Consider the following 26,020-nt stretch of genomic DNA (forward strand, 5'->3'; position numbering starts at 1 on the left):
AAGAGCTGCATAGTCTTTTGGTGTGTGGATAATGGGATTTGACTTGTATAGAATCTGCTAGTTTTCTGGGGATTTTAGAGGATTTGCCTTTTGCTAAGATTATAAAGTAATTCTTTATAATGGAATGTGACTTTGGCTGTACCTGGATTGGATTAAGGGCACTGGTAATCTGGTTTCACACACTCTTGAGCTGGGACAGGCTCTAACTCTGAAATCCTGTCTGTCTGATTGGCTGGTTTCATTGTTGTGAGTGGGAATGTCCCCAAACTCTCTGAATACCATCCAAAAATAGTAGGCAAAATGTCTGTTGACCTTGGTTCTCTCCTGCAGTCATCCATTTGAGAGATAATGACAGTGTACACTTTTGATCCCTTCCACATCCTTGTACTTGGCTTAACCACGTAAAATCGAATGCGAGGTCATTTTGATATTGCTCAGTATTAGCTGTCAGTAATAGGTTGCTAACCACTGAGCAACCCAGCTTCCCCCAAATGGTTTGGTGGATGCTCTTCTCACATGTATTCTGCCTTTTCTGTTTCTCTTCCTTTTACATTCTAATGAGTTCCATCTCTCTGCTCTTGCAGAAGCATTTGCCTGTAGACTACCTATGGACTTTGTATATATGCTGTCAGGGTACCAGACTAAAGTCAATAGCTTTTTGCAAATATTACTATAGTCACTTATTTGGCAATGAGGTTTTAGATATAATATCAAAAGCATGATCTGTGAAAGAAAAAAACAGATAAGTTGAATTCATGAAAATTAAAAACTTGTACTTTCTGAAAGACACTGTCAATAGAATAAAAGGACAAGCCAGAAACTCAGAGAAAACATTTACCAAACACATATCTGATAAAAGACTTGTATCCAAAACCAAAGAACTCTTACAAGTTAACAATAAGAAAACAGAAAACTCAGTTAAGAAATGAGAAAAAGTTCTGGGCAGACATCTTGCCAAAGAAGACATATAGAAGGTAAGTGAGCATGTGAAAAGATGCTCAGCATCATCTGTCATTGGTGAATTGCTAGTTAAAACAACAAGATGCAACTACACACCTATTAAAATGGCTAAAAAAAAAACACACACAAAAACTGGCAACACCAAATGCTGACAAGAATGTAGAGTGAATTCTCATTCATTGCTGGTGGGAATGCAAAATGGTGCAGCCCCTTTGGAAGACAGTTTCCAATTTCTTACAGAACTAAGCATAGTCTTACCATAAGATCCAACAATCACATTCCTAGATATTTAACCAAATGACTGGAAAAAACCTACCCACAAATGGATATAGCAGCCTATTCATAATTGCCAAAAACTGGAAGCAACCAAGATATCCCTCACCAGGCAATGGAAAACAAACTGTGGTACATCCATGCAGTGGAATATTATTTGGCAATAAAAAGAAATGAGCTAATAAACCACAAAAGTATATAGAGAAACCTTAAATATGTATGCTAAGTACAAAAGCCAGTATGAAAAGACTACATATTCTTTGATTCCAACTGTGTGACATTCTGGAAGAGGCAGAACTATAGGTACAGTGGAAAAATCAGTGGTTGCCAGTGGTTGCGGAAGGGTAAGGTAGATGGATGAATAGGTGAAGCACAGAGAATTTTTCTGAACAGTGAAACTGTTGTGTGTGATACTGTAGTGGTGGGTACATATCTTTATGCATTTGTTAAAACCTATAGAATTTACAACACACAGGGTGAACCCTAATGTAAACTATGGACCTTTAGTTGATAAAACAACAATAACAAAAAGGAATGAACTGTTGATACACTTAGCAACTCGGATGAATCTCTAAGGAATTATGCTGAGGGAAAAAAACCAATCCCAAAAGTTTATATGCTATGTGATTTCATTCCTGTAGTGTTCATTAAGTGGCATAATTATAGAAGTAGATGGCAGATGAGTGGTTGACAGCAGTTGGGCAGGGAAACGAGGATGGTTATATGAGGGATGCTCATGGTGATGGACTCTTCTTTATCTTGACTGTGGCTGTTGATAGACAACTCTCAAAATGCATCAGACTAAACTCACAAACACACACACACACACACACACACACGTGAATGTAAGTAAAACCAGGACATCTGAATAAGATCAGTGGATTGTATCAATGCCAATTTCCTGGTTGTGATATTTTAATATTGTTTTACAAGCTGTTACCATTGGGAAAAACTGGGTAATGGGTACATGGGATCTCTCTGCATCATTTCTTACAGCTGCATGTAAATCTACACTTAACACAAAATTAGAATTTTAATATAAAAAGTAAGTGGCCATATTCTTATATTTAGACATACATGCATATACACACATATGTGTGTTAGAGCTATTCTGTAATTAGTAATTTAAATGAAAATAGAACTTCTACTTTTGAAAGCCCCTTATGTCATATGATGTAAAGGGAATATAATTAGAATCTAAGTATGTCTTATGAAGTAAAACAGTATAACTGCTGGTCTTAACCATAGGGAAAATAGTCACCTACTTTAGTGTAATTTTAGTATTCCTAAATAGGGATGCATAGTCCATTTAAGGTTCCAAAGACAGTCATGGTTATTACTGTTAAAAAAAAAAAGTCAGTAAACTAGTGTCCAGTATTGAAATCTTGGCAATGTTGTGTTTTTTAAATAATTTGTCATCAAAGGAAAAAGTTGACAGACGTTAAATTTAATTCACCACATTTCTAGTATCTAGTGAATATAAAACACTGCTAAGTGCCACAGGAGTTAAAAAAAAAGTGTCTGACTTTATGGCTTACAGTCTTGTCATGTGGGATCACTCATGTATTCAGCAAACATTTGTTGAGATCCAACTTGGTTCCACACACTATGCTGGGCACCAAGTGTACTGACAGTCTTTGCTTTCCTGGAACTCACAGCACAGTGGATAAAAATAGTACAAAACAGTACAACGTGGAATATGAAAATTGTAAGAGAGGTGCAAAGAAGACAAGGGCTTAAAGGAGAAAGAAATCACAGCAGGTCAAGTGATCAGAAAAAGACTCATAGAGAAGGTGGTGCATGAAACAGTCCTTGAGGGAAGGGGTGGGAAGTGGGAAGGTGGAATGGGGCATTCATGTAGAAACAGAGATAGGGAAGTTGCAACGCATAGAGCTTGTTCTGTGACAGTTAATAGACTTGTTCATCTGGAACCCAGCAAGGGAGCAAGTGAGAACATTCAAGACTGGAAAGGGTGTGGCAGGCCCTTGGAGATTTTTATTCAAGGACGTAGCATGACTGGAACTACATTTTAGGAAGAAAAATCAGTCATGTAGTAAGACTGGAATGAGATGGGTGGATGTCAGAGAGAGCCCTGAGCATCGTGGGAAGTTACTTAGGGCCATTTATGTGGCAGTGGGAGTAAGGAGGGGCTAAATTGGAAGATGTCAAAATCCAGTGGCTGGAAATTTAACTATATATAAGAATCACCTAGATGATTGTTTGAAATGCAGGTTCCTGGCCTCCACCTCCAGAAAGTTCAAATATGATTGAATAAGCATCCCAGGTGCTTCTAATCCCTTCACTCACCCACCTAGGGAAAGTACATTTTAGAGATAACAGGAAAATCTCTAAGGGAGTGGGAGTCATAATCTGTGTTTTATGGGTGACTAAACTAAGGTTCACATAGACTGTGATATTTCCCCAAGATTCCATGTCTGCCGAGAGATAGACCAGGATATCAACTTTGGTCAGACATGAGAGCTGAGGGTGATGGTGCTCTTGCCTGGGCGAGTCCTGTTGTACCCTGGTTTTCCATCTAAGCTCTGAGCAGACTGTGGGTTTCTGGGCTTCTTCAGGTCCCCGGAGCCTTTTGTGTGAGTCAGAGCTTTTGAATCCAGTGCAGCTCTGTCTGTTGTGTGTCAGAAACTCTGCAAAGTTCTTTAAACTCACCTGGTCCTGACATCAAAGGGCTCTAGTCTAGTAGAACAGACTCATAAACTGATCATTTCAATCTTAATTAGTAAGTGATAAGATACCCTGGGTTGTTCAGGGCACAGGGAAGGACACTGATTTCAACCAGGGATTCAGAGGAGACTGGAGAAAAACGCCACCACGTTATGGACTCCAGCCTTAGCTGGGCCCTCAGTCTGCTAAGCAAGATCTTCATGTGCCCAGAGCTTTTTCTCTCATGCCTCACAACTATGACATCAAATGTCATTCTCTGTAGTCAAGTACTACATGCCCTAATTCTCTCCGAAGCCAGTTGTACCCTTACCTCAGAGAATATGGAAGCTGTCAAATGTGAATTCCCTTAGCTTCCTGTCTCCCATCCTTTTTTCCCTGTCACCAACTTTCCTCTAGTCTCAGGAAGCTGTTCTTTTGAAAGCCAATCCTTCCACTTATGCTCTGGACACTCCTTGCATCTGTACCAAATGCACTGGGATTGGCCTACACATTTTACTTTTCAAATTTTTGAACTTAGTGCCTTTAGATGAAGCATGCTCTCTTTGGTTCTTACACCTACCTATTGCGTTACACTTTTCATTTGTGTTATTTTTCTGGCCCCATTTAGCATTCAAGGAGATTCTTATAAGCACAGATCTCAAAGTTAAAACTAACTCCAGCCTTTTCTTCAACCAAGTCAATTACTGACACAGCTGGGAGGCAACCTCTTGAAAAGCTGGGGGTGCTGTCCTGCAGGATGAACAAGTGATCAGTGACCAGTGATGGTCAGTCATACTCTTTATCTTTCGTGGGTTGAGCAGGGACTATGTTCCTAGAAGAATGGTACATTGCCAGTGACCGTGGTAGGGGGAATAGAGAGCCTTTCCAGCCTGAAAATGACATACTTCTACCCAAAGCCTGTCCCACTAGAGTAATAACAAGGAGGAAGCTGGTTTCCTCTATTCTGAATGTCCAGTTGAAAGAGATCATTCTCAGTCTTAGAAATGTCTTAGATAGAAGGTTGTCTTGGTCAGCTTGGCTACCAGGACAAAATACCATAGCCTAGGTGGCTTGAACAACAGACACTTACTCATCACGGTTTTGGAGTCTGAGAAGCCCAAGATCAGGGTGCTGGCAGGTTTGATTCCTGATGAGAGCTTTCTTCCTAGCTGCCTTCTCTCTGTGCTCTCTCTTGATAGGGAGAGAGAGAGAGAGAGAGTGAGTTCTGATCTTTCTTCTTCTTCTTGTAAGGACACTAATCCCATCAAGGGAGCCCCACCCTCATGACCTTATCTAAACCCAGTTGTCTCCCAAAGGTCCACAATCCAAATGCCATCACACTGGGGATTCAGGTTTCAACATACGAATTTGTGGTGGCGGGGGGATGCAAACATTCATTCCATTACAGAGGTGTTAGCTTTCACAATCAGTTGCTAATATGTGATGAGTAGAAGGATGGGAAGAAACAGCTGCAGTATTTTCACTTACATATTTGGAATGTAAAATTATATCTGTGATATTTAGAGGTTACAGTCACATGAGATTAATTAATGACACGAAAAGCATTGTCACTTCAGTCTATTCCATTTTCCTCATACTTTGTATATAAATAAATGCATGCAATTTCTTTTCCTGAGATTCAGAGGTGAAATGCACTTTAAAAATTATGTATTATTGTGGATTTGGATTTTTTTCGCTTATTGTCCAGCTAGTCTTTATAATTGCTGTATGAATTGTTTGATTTATACTGTATTTTTACTACATCATGTTTTTGAAATCTGTTCTGAATTTTTAGCATATAAAGTAAAACCATAAGATAACCTAAAAGAGTTTTGAATAACTTAGGCTTGCCAGGGCACTTTACTGTGTCCTTTGGAAGAATACAGAAGATTTGGAAACACCTCTGACTATTACAGAAAAAAAGCATTACACTCTTTTGAGACTGTCAACATCATCTATATCAAGCATTCACTATGTTACAAGAATTTCAGTGAGCTCTTTTTGGGCATTATAAAGAATTTAAACTGTATTCTTATCTTCATTTTACTTACCATTTAGTTGGGACATGTAACATGTATGTGAAACACCTCATGAGACTTCTGCAAAACACAACTCCTCAATTATCCAGTTAATAATATCAATATATGCACAAAAAGGCACACAAATCATTTAGGGCTGCAGTAGTCTCATGAATGGAGCCCACATCAACCAATACTTCCCTGTCACAGCTCACTCGATCCTGTCACACCACTGTCTTAGCTCCCATGAGCCTCCATGATTTCCTAATCTCACTGGCATATGCCAAGACCTGTTCTGACTGAGCCACAAGCTGGCAGTGCTGCCAAGGTAGGAGGAGTGCTGAGTCTTCCTGGAGACAGTATATATGGGGAAGAGCCTTTAGAATTGTTAGCAGATGGAGGAACCCCTAAATTAGGAAGCCCACCAGTGTGGGTTCTTGCCACCAGCTGTGAAAGAGTTCACACAGCAGAAGCAGAAGGACAAAATGAACAGCCGCTTTATTACTCAGAAGAGGAAAGTGAAGGAAAGTGCTTGAGCAGGGAAAAGGGAAGAAAAACACTTGAGCGAGAAAAAGGCGCTAGAGTGGGGAGCTGTCAGCCAAGATGGGCGGTAGGGACAGCTCCCACCGGGGTCAGGCCATGTGGACTCTTATGAGAGGCTTCCACCATCACGTCCTCCTTCCTGGTGTGATGGGGCCAATCAGTCCTTGTCTGAGTTTTTCAGTCCTTGTATGGGCTTTTATGGTTGTTGTCATGGCAATTGCCAGCTGTCCTGGCGATGGTAGGCATGTCATTTAGCATGTTACTATATTACAATGAGCATATAATGAGACTCGAGTCCACTGGAAGTCAAATCCTCCACCATTTTGGACTGAATAGGTCCTAACTAGTTCTTATTTCTTCTCTGCAGCTACCTCCTAAGACTTAGAGTAATTGGTTTCTGTTTGAGGGAGCAGCAAGTATATGATCCTGGGGGCAACAGCCTTGGTAAGAAAAAGGAAATCAGAATGCCTGCAACCTAGTGGACCCAGCATCCTCCCCCAAAAACCCATCTCCACAGATTCTGTTCAGCCAAGAACGTTCTGTAGGGAAATGAAGGAATAATCTCAGCTAATCATTGAGATAGGTGGTTGGAGTTGTCGCCATCCCCCAGTCCTTGTCCTAATCAATTGCCTAAGCCTGCTCTTCTACAACTCAGGGAGGCCTGGGAGACTTAAGCTTTTCTATAAATAAGAGGCAGGGGTTGGGGGCAGGGTTCACAGGGTCCCGCTCCCTTTCAGAATGAAATCTAAGTGAGTGAGGGGAAAGGGTTCCATTAGATGGCTACAGGGATCATCTGGACTGGGTGATAAGGGTCACAGGTAGCATATTAATCTCCCTGCTCTGAAACTTCCATAGCAGTTAACCTATGTATTGTTTAGTAAATTACACTGGACCTTGTGTTTTCAGATTGAGTTCTAGGATAGTGAAGACATTTTACAAAATGAGAGCTAGTTATTATGAACCAGAGTGCAGCCTGATGTTATTCAGGCTGGCTGACCACCTATTATCTTTCAGTACATATCTAACTCAATTCAAGAGGCAAGCCCTAGGAATAACCCCATTAGATGGACTAATGGCAAAATAGATCTTTTACGATAGCAAAAAATAAATAAAATACTCAGGAAACGTTCAGAGACTTTGTAAAATCAATAGTAAAGTTTTTAGTGAGAAATAAAAGAAGACTTGAAGATGAATGGCGAGCTATTAATCTAAGTTTGAAAGAAAAGTGTGAACACTTTAAAGAGGTTAGTTATTCCCATACTGATGTTGAAGTTCAATGAAATTTCTAAGCAAAACTGGAAAGACTTAAAAAAAAAAATCTAGTTCCAGAGTGTATCTGAAAGGAAAAACAACCAAGAAGAGTAAAGAAGTGTTTGGAAAATAGAGAAATGAGGGAGGCCTTGTGACACCATACACTGAAATTAGGTAAAAACTCTAATTATGAAGTCACATTATAGCAGTCCAGTTTATGGCAGCTTAACCAAATAGTCCCTCCCTCCACTCCGCCCTCCACCCCACCCTACACAAAAAGGACCCTGGAGATTGCAGCCCAGGGCTGCTAAGGGATGCTCCAGGATGCCATCAGGGCTTCCTTTTGTCATTTTACAGAGCCATTCTCAGCAGATGGCTTCAGTTTTCTGCAAAATGACTGCCTTACCTTCAGCATCACATCCACATTCCTGGAAGAAAAAAGAAGGAAAAAGGTATGTGCTGGCTGAAGCTGCCCATTTAACAGTCTTCCCAGAAGCTCTGTCCATTGACTTTCACTTATCACTGATCAGAAGTGTGTCACATGGCCAGCTGTAGTTGCCCTAAGGGAGGCAGGGAAAGTCTAGTATTTTAAAATAATTCCCTGAAGAAAAGCAGAGCCTAATAGGGAGAAGAGGACATCAGATCCCATATAGGCAACATGCACTATGAGCCACAATTAGGTATTTAGGGGAAAAAAAAATCCATGTAGATCGCCCATTTCCTTCCCTTCACCTGTATCAGAATATAACAAAAGAAAGATAGTATCATTAATAGTAAAAGATATAATAATATGCATACATTCATAATTTTACCACAAATCTGCAAAATATGCATAAGAAAATTAATTTAAGGAAATATATCAACATATTATCATTGCCTTTGTGATGAGACTTTTTTTTAATTCTTTCTACTTTAAAATGTTTCAAATGTCTTCATAAGAAGTGTATATTACTTCTGTAGTTGGAAAAATAATAAAATTTATGTTAAAATGAAAATAAATAAAAATAAATAAACTTGGAACTTGAAAAATGCAATAGCATAAACTTAGAGGTGTATAAAGCTATTTACTTGGCAGAGGAGATGCTGTGTTTTTCCAAAATTACAAACCCATTGCATCTAGATCTATTTATTCCTATAATTTCCCCAAATGTGGAAAACTTGAGCACATAATTTGTGATACTGAAACTATAAAATCTGAACGAGAGAGCAAGTATTAGTAAAAATGGGAGGAAAATTATTTTCTTTGGAAAAAAAATGCTGTAGCACTAAAGAAGATAAATTTTATTGTTTGGGTCTATTTGGAATTAAGCCAAACAAGACATTTCATTAAATGATGGGTTATTTGTGAGCTTGAAGCACCAGAAGAAGCATGATGGCTGAATGTAGTTGGAAATTAGCAAAGGGTGTGAGTATAAGAGGGACAAAAGCAAGCACAGTTTTTTTAATGTTAAATATTTACTCCTGGAAAATGATGCAAATGGTGTTTGCCTGAAGGCAATAGGTAAGTCTATGATTTGGGAGCCGTTTGTCTGTTGGTGGCTGCAAAATGATGTTGTTTGGGGTGAGAGAGATTTGGTTAATTTAGTATAATAGAGGAAGGTGATCTTATCAAGTTATAAGCAATCTAAAAGTGTATCATATTTGTATATAATTTTGAGAAAAACAAAATAGAAATAAAAGAATGTTTCATATATATATTAAGTCTTAGTGAAATAATTAAATGATTGTAACCAGTAAATTAATCAATGTAACCATCTGTGAGAAAAGGTTCTCCTACCCATTAATTGTGCCTAATTCTATCTTTGCACATCATGGATAATTCTCATTTTGGTTTTGCATTTCCGTAGCAAAACAGCTTCCAGTTCTCTTTCTTGAGTCCTTTTGGTGATGTGTGTTTCCACAGCACATGAAAGCATAAGCACAGTAAGCAGCAGAAGCTTCTTGAAACTATGGAGATGTTGCCACGGTGACACCGGGCATTCTTGAGTCTTGTAGGGAATAAATCATATACAGGTTGCCAGCACCTCTGAAATGGCAGACTTGTGGTTAGTAGAATTACCTTAGGGTGTTGATTAAACTCTTTGGGAAATCAAATGGATCAGACATCAAGTCTAATAATATTATCATTTAGCAACATAGGTAAATTAGAAATAATATTGATAATATTTAGGAGAGGATATTTACCAATTGAAATGAAAGAAGTTAATGTGGATAACAAAATGAGAATTCATCACAACAATCACTGAGAATATTTTATAGCTTTGAGGATTAAGAGGCACAAACTACTATATACAAAATAAATAATCTACAAGCGTATATTGTACAGCACAGGGAATAGAGCCAATATTTCACAATAACTTTAAATTCATTATAAAAAATAATGAATCGCTATGTTGTACACCTGAAACTAATATACTATTGTAAATCAACTATACTTCAATTTTAAAGAAAAGAATAGTTTGCAACTTTGAGTTTGGACCTGTTTTTTTTTTTCCCTGATAAAGTAGTTTTAGGTTCACAACAAAATTGAGAGGAAGGTACAGAAATTTTCCATATGTCCCCTAACCTACACATGCACGCTTTTCCCGTTATCAGCACCACTCACCAAAATGATATATTTGTTACCAAGAATGAACCTACACTGACACATCAAAATCACCCTAAGTCCAGAGTTTACCAGAGATTTCACTCTTGGTATTGTACATTCTATAGGTTTGGACAAATGCATGATGACATATATCCATCAGGATAATATATAGAGTGTTTTCATTGCCTTAAGAATACTCTATACTCTGCCTTGTCATCACCACCCTCTACCACCACCCCCAGCAATCATTGATCTTTTTTTGTCTCCATGGTTTTGCCTTTTCCAGAATGTCATATAGTTGGAATCATATAGTATGTAGCTCTTTTCACACTGGCTTCTTTCCCTTAGTAATATGCATCTAAGGTTCTTCCATGTTTTTTCACAGCTCAACAGTTCATTTCTATTTTGTACTGAATAATATTCCATTGTCTGTATGTACTAAAGTTTATTTATCCATTTACCTACTGAAGGACATCTTGGTTGCTTCCCAGTTTTGGCAATTATGAATAAGGCTGCTCTAAATATTGTGAAGAGGTTTTTGTGTGAATGTAAATTTTCAGCTTCTTCGAATAAATACCAACGACCGTGATTGCTGGATTGTATGGTAGGAGTATGTTTAGTTTTATGAGAAACTACCAAATGGTCTTCCAAAGTGGCGGTACCATTTCTGCATTCCCACTAGCAGTGAATGAGAGTTCTTTTGCTCCACATCCTCCCCAGCTTTTGATATTGTCAATGTTCTGGCTTTTGGCCATTCTAATAGGTGTGTAATAGTATCTTATTATTGTTTTAACTTGCATTTCCCTTATTTGCCATCTGTATATCTTCTTTGGTGAGGTGTCTACTAAGATTTTTGGTCCATTTTTAAAAATTGGGTTGTTTGTTTTCCTATTGTTGAACTTTAGGAGTTCTTTGTATATCTTGGATAGCAATCGTTTATCAGATGTATCTTTTGCAAATGTTTTCTCCCAGTCTGTGGCTAATCTTCTAATTCTTTAGACATTATCTTTTGCAGAACAGAAGTTTTAATTTTAATGAAGTTCAGCTTGTCAGTTATTTCCTTCATGGATCATGTCTTAGGTGTTGTATCCAAAAAGGCATCACCACACCCAAGGCCTTCTAGGTTTTCTCCTACGTTATCTCCTAGGAATTTTATAGTTTTGCATTTTACACTTAGGTCTGTGATCCACTTTGAGTTAATTTTTATGAATCGTGGAAGATCAGTGTCTAAATTCATTTTTTTTTTTTGCATGTGGATGTTCAAATGAATAGTGGGGCTGTGTTTACAACATGTGAGGTATATTCAGTTATTTAGAAGAGCCTGACTGATACCCTCCCATTTTCATGAGGCCTGCTTGCTATGTTCCAGGTCAAGATAACTAGACAGGGCTACTTCTAGTCTATATGGCACCCTCATGTGTTTATTAAAAGGCACCCCTGCCATCTTTTGGAAAATTGTTATACTATGCTGGTTTGTTAGAAGACACTTAACTGCTCTCTGACAGACATATGTTATAATAAATCTACAAACTCATGGTGTGAATTGTACCATCTTGAACATGATTCCGTTGTGCAGTGCATGGCCTGCATCATCGCATGGGACATTTGCAGATAGGAAAAAATAATAGAAATCACCATAACAGTATTTGTCTATGACATGAAAACGAGAAACCAGATTCATTATAGTAACTCCTGGCAGGTTCCTGTTCAGCAAGTTGGTGGTACTGGAATGTTGTGGAGGTGGGGGTGTATGGTGGGGAGGGTTCTTTCATTGATGGCTTCCATTATTGAGAACAAGAACTTGGCTATTGCTCTTTATATGTCTTCCAGTCGGTTAGAAAGAGCCTAAAAATTCCAACTACTTAGCCAAATGGAAAAGATTCTCTGTTTACAGAGAAAACACAAAGCTTGCTTCTTCCCCATCATTAAGCAGGCTGAGTATACTTAGCAGAACTTTTCCACTTAGGGGTCCAAGTTAAGGCTATCAGTGACTTTTTGCTTGAAATCTAAACATTTTGTAGAGAAAACTATTCACAGGCCCTTTTTTCAAAAAGAATCAAATAAATAGTTTGGGGGGTTTCCATCTTGGAATTAGGATTTTTTTTAAGAAACTCTAATAAAGCCCTCTTTCAAGCCTATGAAAATTATAGTCAGAATCCAGTGGTGGACTAAGGATTCAGGAAATAGCTATTGATTTGTGAGAGAGCTTGAGGGGGTGGGGAAGGAGGGAGGGAGGGCCAGGGAAGGAAGCAACTCGATGAGAAACTTTTGCAAATGGTTCATATTTCCTCCTACTTTGAAAAGCATTCCACCAGCAGCAGTTTAAAACCTTCTCACTCTCAGATTAGCCCACCTAGGCAAGAGGTAGTACCCAGCTCAGGCAGAGCTTCTCTGAACAAAGGCACGAGAGTGGATGTGGCTGACAGATTGGTTGCAAGGTTGAGCGCAAAAGGGATTTTCAGTGAAGGCAGGCAGGGCAATAAGGGAAAGTCCAAAGCCTTATGCCCAAGGGACTGGGCAGAAACCAGGAAAGAATATGAAGAGAACTGGCAAGAAGGACCCTGATTGGAGAGAGAAAGTTATCCCGCAGAAGATTCCAGAAAGATGCCAGGGGGGGAGTCTTTTACAGGGTGCCCACAGATGAGCCAAACTAAACTGGACAGAAACCTGCCTTTTTATTTACTTTTCAAAACCTCCATGGGCAAGAAATCAGAAAATAGTGAGGGAAACAGTATCAGAAAAGAGTCAGAGAAATACATGATTATGGATTGCAAAAGACAGCTTAAAGTTCTATGCAGGAGAAACCGGGAGCGTGCACCAATTGTATTTTGATCACAGTGACAAAACCAGAGAAGCACCTGGAAGTCAATATAGAAGTGTAATAGTTCTGAAGTAGCCACATTGCAGATCAAAGGCTCTGAATGATTCTAGAAGGGAAAAAGTAGCTTAGCCAAATGCCGCTGATGACATCTCACATTTTCTACCTATTCTTTTCAGAATAATCCTCAATCAGTGACTTATTTAGGTTATTTAGAAAATGAACACTTTTAGAATTCCATGCTTGCTTGTTTTCTGCATTTTTAATTTTAGTGAAGCAATGATGAGATTATTATGACATATCACTTAGATTTTTTGCCTCAGCAATGATATAAACCCGGTGGATGTGTAGGTGGACCCACAATCCCCAGCTGAGTTTTAATTATTGTGGTTGACGGGTAGCTTAGTTTACCCATTAGCTGCATAGTCAGGGAGGTAGAGAAGAAACTTCCCGTGGAAAGACAAGCTTTTTAAAATTCACAGGAACCTGGCCTATTAGTAGATATGGCTCAAAGTGACTTCAGCTCCAACCAATAAGATGAGTAACTCTCTCCTTCAGGCTTGGGGTGGAGCTGGGTGGAAAAGTAAAGATAAAGAAACCAGAAACCTCCTCCCCACATGTCTCCCTTGCATAGTTATTAAAGATGAAGGCAATGGCTTTCAACCTTGGGTGTCCCCTAGAATCACCTGGAGCCTTTACAAATTCTGATACTCAGTCCACACCCCAGAGCAATCAAATCAGAATCTCTTAGGTGGGCACCGGGCAACTCCTAAGTGTTTTGTTCTGTTTAAGTTCCATAGGCTGTTGCTGTGCGCAGCCAACGTGAGAACAGTCGGTTAAAGAAAACAGTGCGGGTGCCTGGCATACTTCTGGTGCCCAACGAATGTGAACATCCTCCTCTTTGAATTGTTTCCTGCCCTCCTCCAACCTCTCCCTTTTCTAAACTTGCACAAGATGGCTTTGTATCTGACTTGGTCTTACATCATGTATCACAGGTGACTTGGCCTCAGAGTTGGAGAATTGTTTTCATCCTCATGTTGAAAAAGACAGAACTCTCTTCTTTTCTCACTTTAAATGTACTGTCTCATCACTTATTTTGTGCTCTTATCTTCCTTCCAATATTACTTAACTTCTTTCACTTTTAAGACCTAGAATCTGTGGATTTAAGAAGAATTCTAACTTCTGTGTCCCTAGGGATTGAACTTAGCCAAACCTCCTTGAGTACTTCAGAAGGATCAGGGTAGAAATAAAGCTTAAGGATGAAAGGAGGTTCCTAAAAATAGAGCATAATTCATCTATTTCACTTAAAAATTCCTTCATGGTTTCCAAGCATTTTTTAACTCTTAAGCATTTTTAATAACCTCACTTATGAGTCTTGTTGAAAAATAAATAAAATACACTTGTTTTCATTAAGGGAAGAGATCTTTTTCCATCTTAGTTCATATTGTTGAAGGAGACAAAAAGGAGTCCAAATCTTGGCAACAGGGGACATTATTAGTGACATATTGGTCACAGATGTGCTGGGAGAGCTGCATTTTCTTCCTGCAACTTATATTTTAAGTGCCCACAAATTACATATGAGAGTCAAGATAACCTCTTTACAAAAGAGAAGGCTGAAAAATTACGGTCTTTGCAAAATCTTCTTTTTCAAGGGATTCTAAGTGTCTTTTGTCAATAGGCAAGTGACACCTGCCCACTTGCTAGTGATCCTTTTAAGGGAGAAGTAGTGCTAGATGATGCCAGCTTTTACTTAGTATCATCAGTTCCAAATGTTCTCAGCAAGTGCAGATACCTGGAGATACTCTGGCAATATTTGGGGATTATGAATTTCCTTTCCTTAGCAATTTTTAAGAAAATCAAGAAGGCAAAACTCTAGGCAGAAAGGAACACTCCTTAATAACTTTATTGCTCGAATCTTAGGCCTTTGAAGCAAGACTATGAAGAGTTTAGCCAAATTGTGTTCAGTTGTAGAAAGTCCTAACAGGACTCTAAGGAGAGTATTGACAAGCCAACTCTGGAAACAGGGTTAGGATTCACCTGGGAGGAAGTGGTGTTGGCACCAGAATGCCCATTAAGGCAGTTGTAATAGGTGAACACTACTCCAGACCTAAAGCTTTTACTGTAAGGATGCAATGGAAGGAAAAGTTATGTTGTAAAAGAAAAAAGATAAAGAAATACATCTGATGGGCATAAAAGTAATAATGACAAACTAAAACTTTATCATAAGACTTCTTGAGAATTTTTAATTCACTTTGATAAGAAAACTAGACAAGGGACTAATTCCTGGAGATGCCAGATACCTCAGTTTTCATCACGTTTAAATTGATGAGCTAACCAGTATGAAATGTCATGCAAATTGAAAGTAAGATGAAATTGAGCAAAAGGGAAAAATTAGAAGGAGAAAAATTAGTGCATTACCTATGTAAGAAACTGAATTATGACATAGAAAAACAATGATATGGCCAAATTTCCTGACGTATAGGGAGAATATCTATTTGCATTTTTAATTCGATAAGAATATGCATTTTAAGATGATTTGGTGATCTGATGATTACAAAGACAGATGGCTTCAAATCAGGAGCTTATAATATACTTTTCAGCCCCAAAGCTATTTGATAGTACTGTCAAGGGAATACTCCTGTCAAGGAAATGTCAGTGTTTGATGTTAATCCAGTACTGTCTGGTGTCTTGTGTATTATTTGATTTTATAAATTCAAAACGTCACACATTCAGCTTTTTAAAAAGAAACCTGTAAGAAAGACTTGAAGTTCTTTTCATTCTTAAAGTGCCTTGTGTTTTTCTCCCCATTTCTCAAGGAAAGTGACAGTGTTGGAAGACCCTGATCAGAATATTCACCTGAAAAACCTGTCTCTTCACCAGGCCACCACAGAGGAAGAAGCTCTGAATCTGCTTTTCTTAGGAGACACCAACAGGATGATTGCAGAGGTAAAAAGCTTTTCTGTGAAAGCTGTTTTTGCATATTATAAGATAAACTAGAGTTTTAGGGGTGCCAATGACCTTAAAAATATTCTTGTCCAAATCTCACGTTGAGATAAGAAAACCTAGATCCGGAGAATCGAGGAGACTCCCAAGAAATGAGCAGCAACTGAAATCTAGACTGTTTAAATTTTATATTTTTCAATTTTATACAAGTTGGTTTGCAGCTAACCAGTGACAACTGGTCAAATATCTTAATTGTAGGAAATTTTGCACAATTTTTGAAATGTGAAAGTACCTAGTTCATTCTTCCTCATCTCCAGTCATTCATATATTGCATATGTTTACCTATCCATATATTTTCCTGTATTTAGTGAATTAATATTTATAAAGAATTTAGAATAAAGCATGGAACGTAGGAAGTGCTCTATGTATTTACAGCTATTATTGGCAGGTCTGGGAACAGCGCTATGGTGTGTGGTATATCTCAGCACAATATTTGTGATATACTTATACGAAAAACTATTTGTTGTTAATCTTACATTCATACCTAACTGGACACCTATATTTTACCTGGGAACCATAGGCAAGAACTAGGATTGACCCAGCTTGGTCATGGGCCCTAACCTCAACCAGTTACTGATTGGAGATGGAGGGTCACAAAGGTCTCATCCAGCGACACTGCAGTGAAAGTAATTAAGTGGTTGTGTGTGTGTGTGTTGAGGGGGACAGTTTCCAAATAAACAGCTTACTATTATCACAGGCACTTTCCTTTTTAAACCAGAGCTCTCCGAGTTCTGTGTTCTGTCTTTTCTCTGATAACAAACATTAGGTGAGGCTAGTAAGCTGGGAGAATAATTAGTCTGAGAAAGTCTCCATCAGGTGATTTTTTTTCTGCCCCATTTCTACCCCCTGGAATGCACCACCTTAGATACAAGATAGATAAATAGAAACCAAAGTCAGACAGTGACAGCATGGTGCTGACATCTGTCATTGTGTTGGGCCCTTGGTTTTGCTGTTGTTTTACTAGCTCTGCATCAGTACTTTTCAATAAACTAACTTAAATAGATTGAGCTTATGTCCCACATATAATATGGCTGTAATGACCCTCAAATTATTATTTTCATTTAAAGAAAGCAGTACATAGTTTTTAATTTCAGAATATCTTGTTTTGCTTTATAATGCTTTTGCATTGGTGTGTTGCTTCAACATTTTGCCCAGGTGATCATCTGTGATGCTCTTATTTGTCACAATAATTGAAGATTAAGGAATAAAGGCAGATTAAGAATTAGGGAGTACAATAATGAAAGATTTAACACGCCCCACTAAAAATCCTCCTCCTCCATACACAGTTGAATAAACAGCAGACCAAGAGGTACAGAATACAGATGAGCCCTGCCTACTGATGGAATGTGAAAGAGAAAAAGGTCGAGCCATAAATGATACTGGAATCAGGTGGGGAAACCTGCCCCTGCCTCAGTGCTAACCTCCTTCCCAAGGTGACTCATCCCCAGAGAAAGCTAAGCCTCATCCTCACAATTACATTCCCTCATCCTGAATGGTTGTGGAGGGCTCCTGGCCCTAGTTCACCATGACCTCTATTAGCTGAAAAGCTTGACCATTGCTGTCTCAAAGTTATGCCTTAACCTTAGCTGAATCCTTTCAGACTATCATTTTGTAAAGTTTTGAGGACTTTAAACTTCCTCTCTCCAAACTTACCTGTCATGTTCTACCACCTTACAAAATTCCAGCAGTCTTTTCCTATTATTTACTGATGAGTGTCTAACAATAGTGTCACAAATAGCTGAAACCTGAAGAAGTCCAATTCTAATAATGCTGGTTGTGAATTACTTTAAAAATGCATTCATTTTTTCCTACATGAAGCCTGATTTCTTTTAAACCACATCTAATAGGTTTTGGATGTTTCTGTGCCTGCTTTTATTTTTTCTTTGGTAATAATAGCTACCATGTCATCTCAAGAACCTGCTCAACAGATTTGGCAGTGTTGAAGACACTTTGTATATGCATATTTTATTTCTGATTCTTATTTATAGATGGTAACTAAGGCTCAAAGAGGTTGACTGCTTGCCCAGGGTCACACAGCTATCAGGTGGCAAAGCCAGGTTTCAGCTCTAAGTCTGACAGTTTCCAAAGCTTGTGTTCTTTCCTTACACCACATTTCACAAGTACAATAATCAAACTGACATAAGTCATATTTTTCAAGTGAGGATACATTCCTGAATTATTTAAAAAGTATAGCAAATATAGCAAGTATGTAGCACTTCGGTTTATCTCTTGAATTCACTGAAAGCAAATACATAAAGATATAAATGAAGAATAACTGTCTATCCCTAGAAATCCTTTATTATTTAGAGTCTCCATAAAAGGCATGTTTGGGATTACAACGGAGCTGTCAGAATGTAATTTGTCAGCACGGAATGAGCTTACCAGGATAAAAAGAACACACTAATCATTTTTTTTAAAAAAAGATGAGGTTCCCAGTTTCCCATTTGCACAGAGAAATCCAGGAGTTGCCATGGTAACCAGAAAACATTTGCAAAACAAAGTATGAATATGTGGGACCCAAAGTGGAGTGCTCTTCCCTTTCATGTTCTCTACCCATAGCCAGCATCTTAAGGAAAAGTTATTAAGAGTAGCTTCATCTTATTTTTAGAACTCACTCTTAAATAATTTCTGTAATCCTACTGATGTTTTGGATAAAACCTGATTATGTCCTTGAAGTAAGTTTTTTCAAAAGTTGATTTGCTGTGCCAAAGAGAATAAATATAAAAGCTGAACTGTGTGTTATCCAATGTTGAAGTAGCAAGTCTGACTTGGTACCTTTTTTGTCTTATCATTGAAACGTTGCTCTCAATTAATCAAATCTAATTGAACAAGACTTCCTGCATTTGATTGTCAGGCTCTGCACAGTCCCCTTGCTGCAACCATTTGCTCAGCACTGCCCATGCTCTAGAGCACTCTGTCCCCAAGTATGGCCCAAAGAGGACTTGTTTTAGAATACCCTGTGGGAGTCAAAAGGCACAGTTTCTTGGATCTCATATCTGATGGATGGATTCAGAGTCTCTGCAGTGGAGCCCAGGAAGATACATGTTAACACTTTAAATGTACTCAGGCTAAATCTGAGGGCACTTTGGGTTTTACCATTAAGAAGCTGGTTGAAACCCACTCCATATTCTGCACACCCATCAACACCACAGGATTTGAAAGTTCTGCCAATTTGGTAGGCAAAAAACCTTTGTTTTGACATGCATTTTTGATTACCAAATTCATTTATATCTTTATTTGCCATTTGCATTTCTATTTTTGTTCATGTGTTCTATTTGTTATTCTCTTGGAGTATTAGGGTAGGTCTGGTTGATTTGTTGATTCCACAAGGGCTTGGACTTGGTCTTGTTCACATCCGCCGCACCTAGAAACAAAGCCTCATATATAGTAGGAGCCAGTAAATGATTGTTGGATGAATGAATGAACATTAAAGATAATAACTTTTTGCCTTTGCCAAATATTTAGCAAATATTTTTCCTCATTTTCTACATTTTCTTTTAGTTCTCTTTTTTTTGAATAGTCAGTTTTCTTATTTTATGGTTTCTGCTTTGGACTCTGAGTTTAGAAATGCAGCAGCTCACTGATGAATAATTCTACTTATTAGAAAATGTTTTGTTGTTTTGAATTGAAATTTGATGCCCAGTCAGATCCACCCCATTGTTCCCATTTTGGCCTGCGACATGGAAAGAGACAGTCATCAGCAGGTTGGAGTGGATTTTATCGGAGGTTTCTGGAGCATGTGGATTTTACCTGAATTTTGTCAAAAGCTATCCTGAATTAACAAAGTCAGGTCCTCCCACTAGGAGCAGCCTCCACTGATAAAAGTCCCATTTAAATATTCATTTTAGGGAGTTATAATGTTGCTCAAAGTGAATCATTAGACTAACGTGGACTTCTTTTACAAGCTAGCTTGGAGAAGAGAATATGTGGGGTCCATCCTGCCAAAACTTCACAGTAGTGTCTGTTGTGGGTTAAATTGTCTTGCCCTGCCAATTCATATGTTGAAGTTCTAACCCCCAGTACCTCAGAATGTGATCTTATTGAGAGATAGGTTCTTTACAGAGGTAATCATGTTAAAATGAGGTCATTAGGGCAGGACCTAATCTAATATGACTGGTGACCCTATAAAATGGGGAAATTTGGAGACAGACACATATAGAGGGATTATGCTATATGAACATGAAAACAATCATCTGTCAGCCAAGGAGAGAGACCTGGAACGAATTCTTCCCTCAAAACCCTCAAAAGAATAACCAGCCCTGCCAGCACCTCCATATGGGACATCAAGCCCTCAGAACCATGAGACAATATATTTCTATTGTTTAAGACACTGAGTTTGTTGTACTTTGTTACATCGACCCTAGAAAACGCATATAGTGTCCAAATAACCTTGGCTATAATTTCGTATGTGATTGGTACCTGGTGTTGCTCTTGACCTTGGTGAATTCAGGAGGAATAATATGCTATACGTAGTATAACATTTCGGAAAGCCCTACAATTCTCAGCTAGCTACTATTTAAAGACAAGACTGTCATCCTGTTCAACTCTATTCTCTCAGCACCTGGCAACTACATAGTTGGTCAGTCGTTAATAGTTTTGTTGAACTGATGTGGAGAAAACCTGGCGATTTCAGGAGAAAAGACCTGTAGTCTCAGGCCCAGAATCGAGGGTGGTTTCATTGTACACTGTGCCTCTTGGTGAGCACAGAGTATACCACAGATGACTCTGACATTTTTAAGTTTAATTTGTATGCTTCAGGGCTTTTGGAGGCGGTTACTTTCTAAATAACCAGCCTACCAACAATGTCTATGGGATTTAGAAATCATTTTTCCAGGAGCTAGTAGAAGTCTCTCTGCCTAATTCTTTGCTTGAAATAAAAAAACATACTACATTTACCTAAGTTGTGCTAATGTGTTTTGTAAGCTCTCAGACTTTGCACATTATCAAACTTTTGGAGTTTTGTAACCTGATGGAAGTGCAGAGACAGTTAGGAGACAGGCTGTGAGTGGAGTTAATAGGTTTGTGCAGTTACTGGACCAGCTGTCATTGGACACATTGTCTGATAACATGAGGACAGCACAGGAAGGGAAGAGCAGCTTTACTGTGTGCTTGTGTTTGTTAACAGCTCTCTAAGCCTCGATCTCCTTGTGTGGGGTGTGTATGTGAAACAAGAGGATTTGGGATGCAGTTAGTGTTCCAGCATCATATTCCACTAGACCACAGAGAAACACTGAATAACACATCCTCACAGATTTTTGTTTGAAAGTTATGTTTGTTGTATATAGTTAGCAAATATATTCCAAGATTTGTGAGCCTAGGAAGAGCAAAATACTTAACATGCAAAATACATTTGGCCCTGCTCTTATTACAATAAGAATTGCATTCTTTTATTATTAGATCCCAATAGAACCTAGAAGCCTTAGCAAAAGATGTGTTGACAATCCTGACTTCTTCTCTTATATACTGTATATATATTACAAGCTATAGAAAGAAGGAAACTTGAATTCTGAGCACTTAATGTATCTCAGGCATTTCTCTTTCTTATATTTTATATATGAGAAATATACAGTGTTTTCTAACTAGCAATTATGTCTTATAACATAGTTTTCATTCTGCTCTCATCTAACCTGATTAGTGGTATTGCATGAACAATGAGTTTTGAGTCTAAAATGTTTAATAAAATAAATGAAGTGGTACAGTGTAGCCATTATTAGAATATTAAAATGTATTTACTCCATATACATAATTAGAGAAACCATCTTTTTGGCTGTAAAAATTTAGCTCCAGAGTTTCTTCTGGTCTTTTAAGATTCTGATTTCTGATTAAATAGCAGAAAAAAGTAATTTTTATTCTGCTCCCTATTATTGAAATTCACCACCACCGAAAACAAAAAATGAAAAATAGAGGGAGAAAAGCCATCTTCAGTGAAATAAGGAAATAGCCATAACCTCAAACCATGAGGAAATCTGCCAAATACTATGAAATTTGAATTATGGTGAGGGAGGGTGCTGAGAGCCAACACATATATCCTTCAACCTCAGGCAGGATATGGTTTCCCCTTAAAGAAAGGGTCATGATTCTTAAATGCAAATCCAATGATCTTTTAGTTAGAGTGATGAGATCTAAGAACATAAGCAAGTATGGTAGGGGAATATTATTTAGATATTCATTCTATACTATAAAGGTGAATCCAAAGCCGTTTTTATGGTCAGTGGTCTAAGCTCATTGCCAAGAAAGATGGCCCTTGTTGAGTGGGATTCAGGGACTTTGCAACTTAAAGGATTTTGCCATTCCAGACCTTTTCATGCAAAAAGCTAAGGAAATTGTGTGCTCTTAAGGGTAAGAACAAAACATGTGTAGAGTATATGTACTCAGGACACAAACTAAATTTGAGTATTCCCTTACCCATCCCCCAGACTACTCTCTAAGAAAAAAAGATGGACATGCTCGAAGTAAAATTATCAGAAGGAAAAGCACAAAAGACCTTTCCATATATATGAAATAGGAATATGGGACTAAGGAACATACATTTGAAGGCTGCTTACATCAGGGAGCAGGGCCGTATACTGCATAATCTTAAATACGTTACCTAAATGCAATCTTTGTTTTTAAAAATAGCTAAAAAGTATAGAAGGGTACAAAGAAAAGATGGCAAGATGAGAATAAAATAAAAGCACACTTGAAAAACTCAGAAAAGAAAGAGAAAAAAGGAAGTCATTATAGAGATGAAAGTGCCATTAGAAGCAAAAAAGAAGGAAGAAAAGATGGAGAAGAAGGAAGACAAGGAAAAAGAAGATGCTGAGGAAATGTGGCTGAAAAATAACCAGCAATATAAAAATAATAAGAGAAAATAATACCTAGAAAGATAGACAAAGGAGAAACCAATTGTGAATAATTAGAAATCCTGAGGGGGAAAAAAAAAGTGAAGGCAACAGGAAAAAGCATGGAGCAATAGAGAGAGAAAGAGAGTGTTTCCTGGAATTTGGAATTACTTGAATCTGCAAATGAAAAAGACATGCTGTGTCCAAGAAAAAAAATGGAAAGAGCTCAACTCCAAGATAAAATCTGTTGAAGTTACTAATTTCCAAAGCTAAATAAGGAGCCTTAAGGAAATCCAGTCAGAAAAATGCAAGCCAACTATGAGTGAAAATTTTAAAAGGTTGTTCTTGGACTTTTCCACAGCAACATTCAGTGCCAGAAGACAGTGGAACAAGTTCTGAAGCAAGGATATTGTGTCCCAATAATTTTATACCCAGCCAAATTGTCAAGTTGTCCTTAAAAAAACAAAAACATCTGACACATATTTTTAATCATGTGTGAATTCAGAAAGAAGCTGAACCCAGGGATCCTTTTAAAAAATTCCTTGACAATGAAGACTAAACAACTAAGAGATAAGCAAAATAGAGAACTTGGGAACCCAGAGGCACTACAAATGGACTAGTGAGAAATGTTGAATTTATTTAAATGGACCCATAAAACTAAGCAACTATGTAAAGTAAATATTATATACCTTAAAAATTTTAAATTCATAATAGATGTAACAAAAATTGGGAGTTAGAAAGTAGAGGAGAAAGTGGTGTTACAAGTGAGCTAATTTCCTTATATTTCGAAGTCGGAAATGAATAGAAGTGGGGAGGGTATAGCTCAGTGGTAGTGTGCATGCCTAGCATGCACAATGTCCTGGGTTTAATCCCCAGTACCTCTATTAAAAAACAAACAAACAAACAAACAAATAAGCCTTCATAGCCATAGAGAGAACTGTGGAATCTTCAAAACGTGGAGAAAATATCATAGGACTATAAAATGGAGTAAAGTAATATACACAATATTAGACATCTGTGCTTCTAGAAGTCTTCCTCCAGCATCTCTACCATGAGTGACATTGTCCTCGAGTCTGTGTCTGCTACAGATCTTGATGTCTGAACCCAAACATTGCACTAAGAGCTCTCACAATCAACTTGACAGGATATTCTTTCACAAGAATGAAATTATTCACATGTGTATCTGAGCTCTTCTTGGTGTGTAATTACCACCTGTTCCTAGTTGTCTATACACAGGATAGTGTAGGGTATTTTCAGCTTACTTGTAATCTCACACTATATAGTATGTATAAAAAAAGATTTTTCTCTAAAGACAGTTTAAATGAACTGTTGTAAATTCTTGAGAAGATGATTAGACTTTTTCCCATAATAGTATTTTTTTCCAGTTATGTGTATGGTCATACTAGGAAATTGTTAAGCCAGACTGAATTTTAAAGGGAGGAGAAGAGATTCTTTTAAAAAGTTAAACTCAATTTAAAAGATTAAAAAATGGATATGCTGGACAACAAGGATGCTGTTGAGGACCAAATTTAGCTATGATTCTTCTTGCAGTCAAGTAACAAAAAAGGTGGGAGAACATTTAGGATTATATATTTTCCATTGTTCAGAGAGCAAACCTTTACCCTGGTGTTCATATGATCATGCCCAGTTCAAGGATATTAAACAGGGATGATAACTGAACATAACTCTGATTGAAGATACAGTTAAAATTCTTTCTCAGTTTACCATATGTGCTGATTTTAGCATTGTTGGATTTTTATATAAATGTGTTTGATTTTGATTTGCCAAATTTTGGAGAAATGACCCATAGGGGAAGCAATCTTCTAAAGCCTGACATCTAACAGAAGAGGCATCACTAATTCTGACATTCAATTTTCCTAAAATTACGAAGACAGCTAATAGATCTTTGAAGACATGAAAGTCAAAAATCCATCAAATTGATTCCAGACTTGTTAGAAGGGATATATGATAAAACATGTTAGGGTATTCTTATCAGAAAGGTAAATGACAATTCCCAAGACATTCCTATCGTATGTTTCAGATTGCTCCAAAACTTACTTCTAAATTTTAAACAAAATTGGTGTGTCTAGTCTATTTTTCTCTTTTCCGAAGCTACTTTGATAATCAGCTGGACCTAGAAGTCCTGCAACTAGGAAAAATGATTTTGATTAATTTCTAAAAGCCAGGTATCTTATCAAAAGAACAGAAAGGAAATGAGCAGTTTAGGATCATTAATTCCAACAGAAGTTTATCTAATTGGGGATATTTTGCTGCTGAGCAGTATGTTCTCAGACAACTTCAGAAAAGGTCAAGGCAGGTGTTTACAGGGTCACGTGTGAAGCCAGTAGGTTTGGTCAGGCCTGACTCTTCCAGGCTGAGTTAGAGTACGTGACGTGTATGGTGGGCCTCCTGACCCAGCACATTTACTGTGGGAGGAATCAGATGAGGAATTATTTAACCAGTCAGGGGAGGGTTAGATAATCCTTGGTCAAGGGTGGGTTTTAACCTGAAAAGCTCTGCTATCAGTCTAGGAAACACATGGATGTATTTTCGATTGTCTTCAATTCAGATAGAGCAAACGAGTAATGGAACAGATCTCTTAAGATATCTGGTTAGAAAGTGCTATCAGGCGAGGAATGAAAGCTGGATTCTGGTTTCTGTGGCTACTGTTGTTCTTGGTTGTTTGCTTTAAAGAGTATGAAGCATATACATTATATACTCCTGCTCAACCTAAGAGAGATTTTCTTCACCTGATCTATTCCAAATTAGTGGCAATTCTTATTGAGATGCTTCACTCCAAAATAGAAGAGTGATTGGGGGAAAAAGAAAAGGTTTTGGTGCATAAGAATGAAGTGTAAGTTATAAGATACAACAAGAAGAAGCAAGTATTCAAAGGATCCGAGGGACTCTTATATGTAATATAAAGAAATTACTTGAATCATTGAAGACTGTATTTGCTAACTATAATCGTTTTTGAAGTGATTTAAAACATGAGCGTAACTAAAAGTAGGAAAATTGTTACAAAAACAATATACTGTAGTATGTAAACAAAAAATCGTATTTCACATATTAATTTTGGCCC

General features: G+C 37.8%; 1 protein-coding gene across 5 annotated transcripts in view; it reads left to right on the top strand.

The window, feature by feature from the left end:
• KIF6 (kinesin family member 6) overlaps positions 1-26,020 on the top strand; it is a 293,420-nt gene that overhangs the window by 70,939 nt on the left and 196,461 nt on the right. For 4 of the 5 annotated variants that reach the window (XM_015237481.3, XM_072945065.1, XM_072945067.1 and 1 more), the window contains exon 6: positions 15,931-16,060. In XM_015237481.3, coding sequence (XP_015092967.2) covers positions 15,931-16,060 — 130 coding nt within the window. Of the gene's footprint in view, positions 1-7,976; positions 8,162-15,930; positions 16,061-26,020 lie in introns of those variants that run through there. The other variant, XM_072945066.1, reaches the window with a different exon arrangement.

The sequence above is a fragment of the Vicugna pacos genome, chromosome 20 (genome assembly GCF_048564905.1).
Source record: "Vicugna pacos chromosome 20, VicPac4, whole genome shotgun sequence".
Taxonomy (NCBI): Eukaryota; Metazoa; Chordata; class Mammalia; order Artiodactyla; family Camelidae; genus Vicugna; species Vicugna pacos.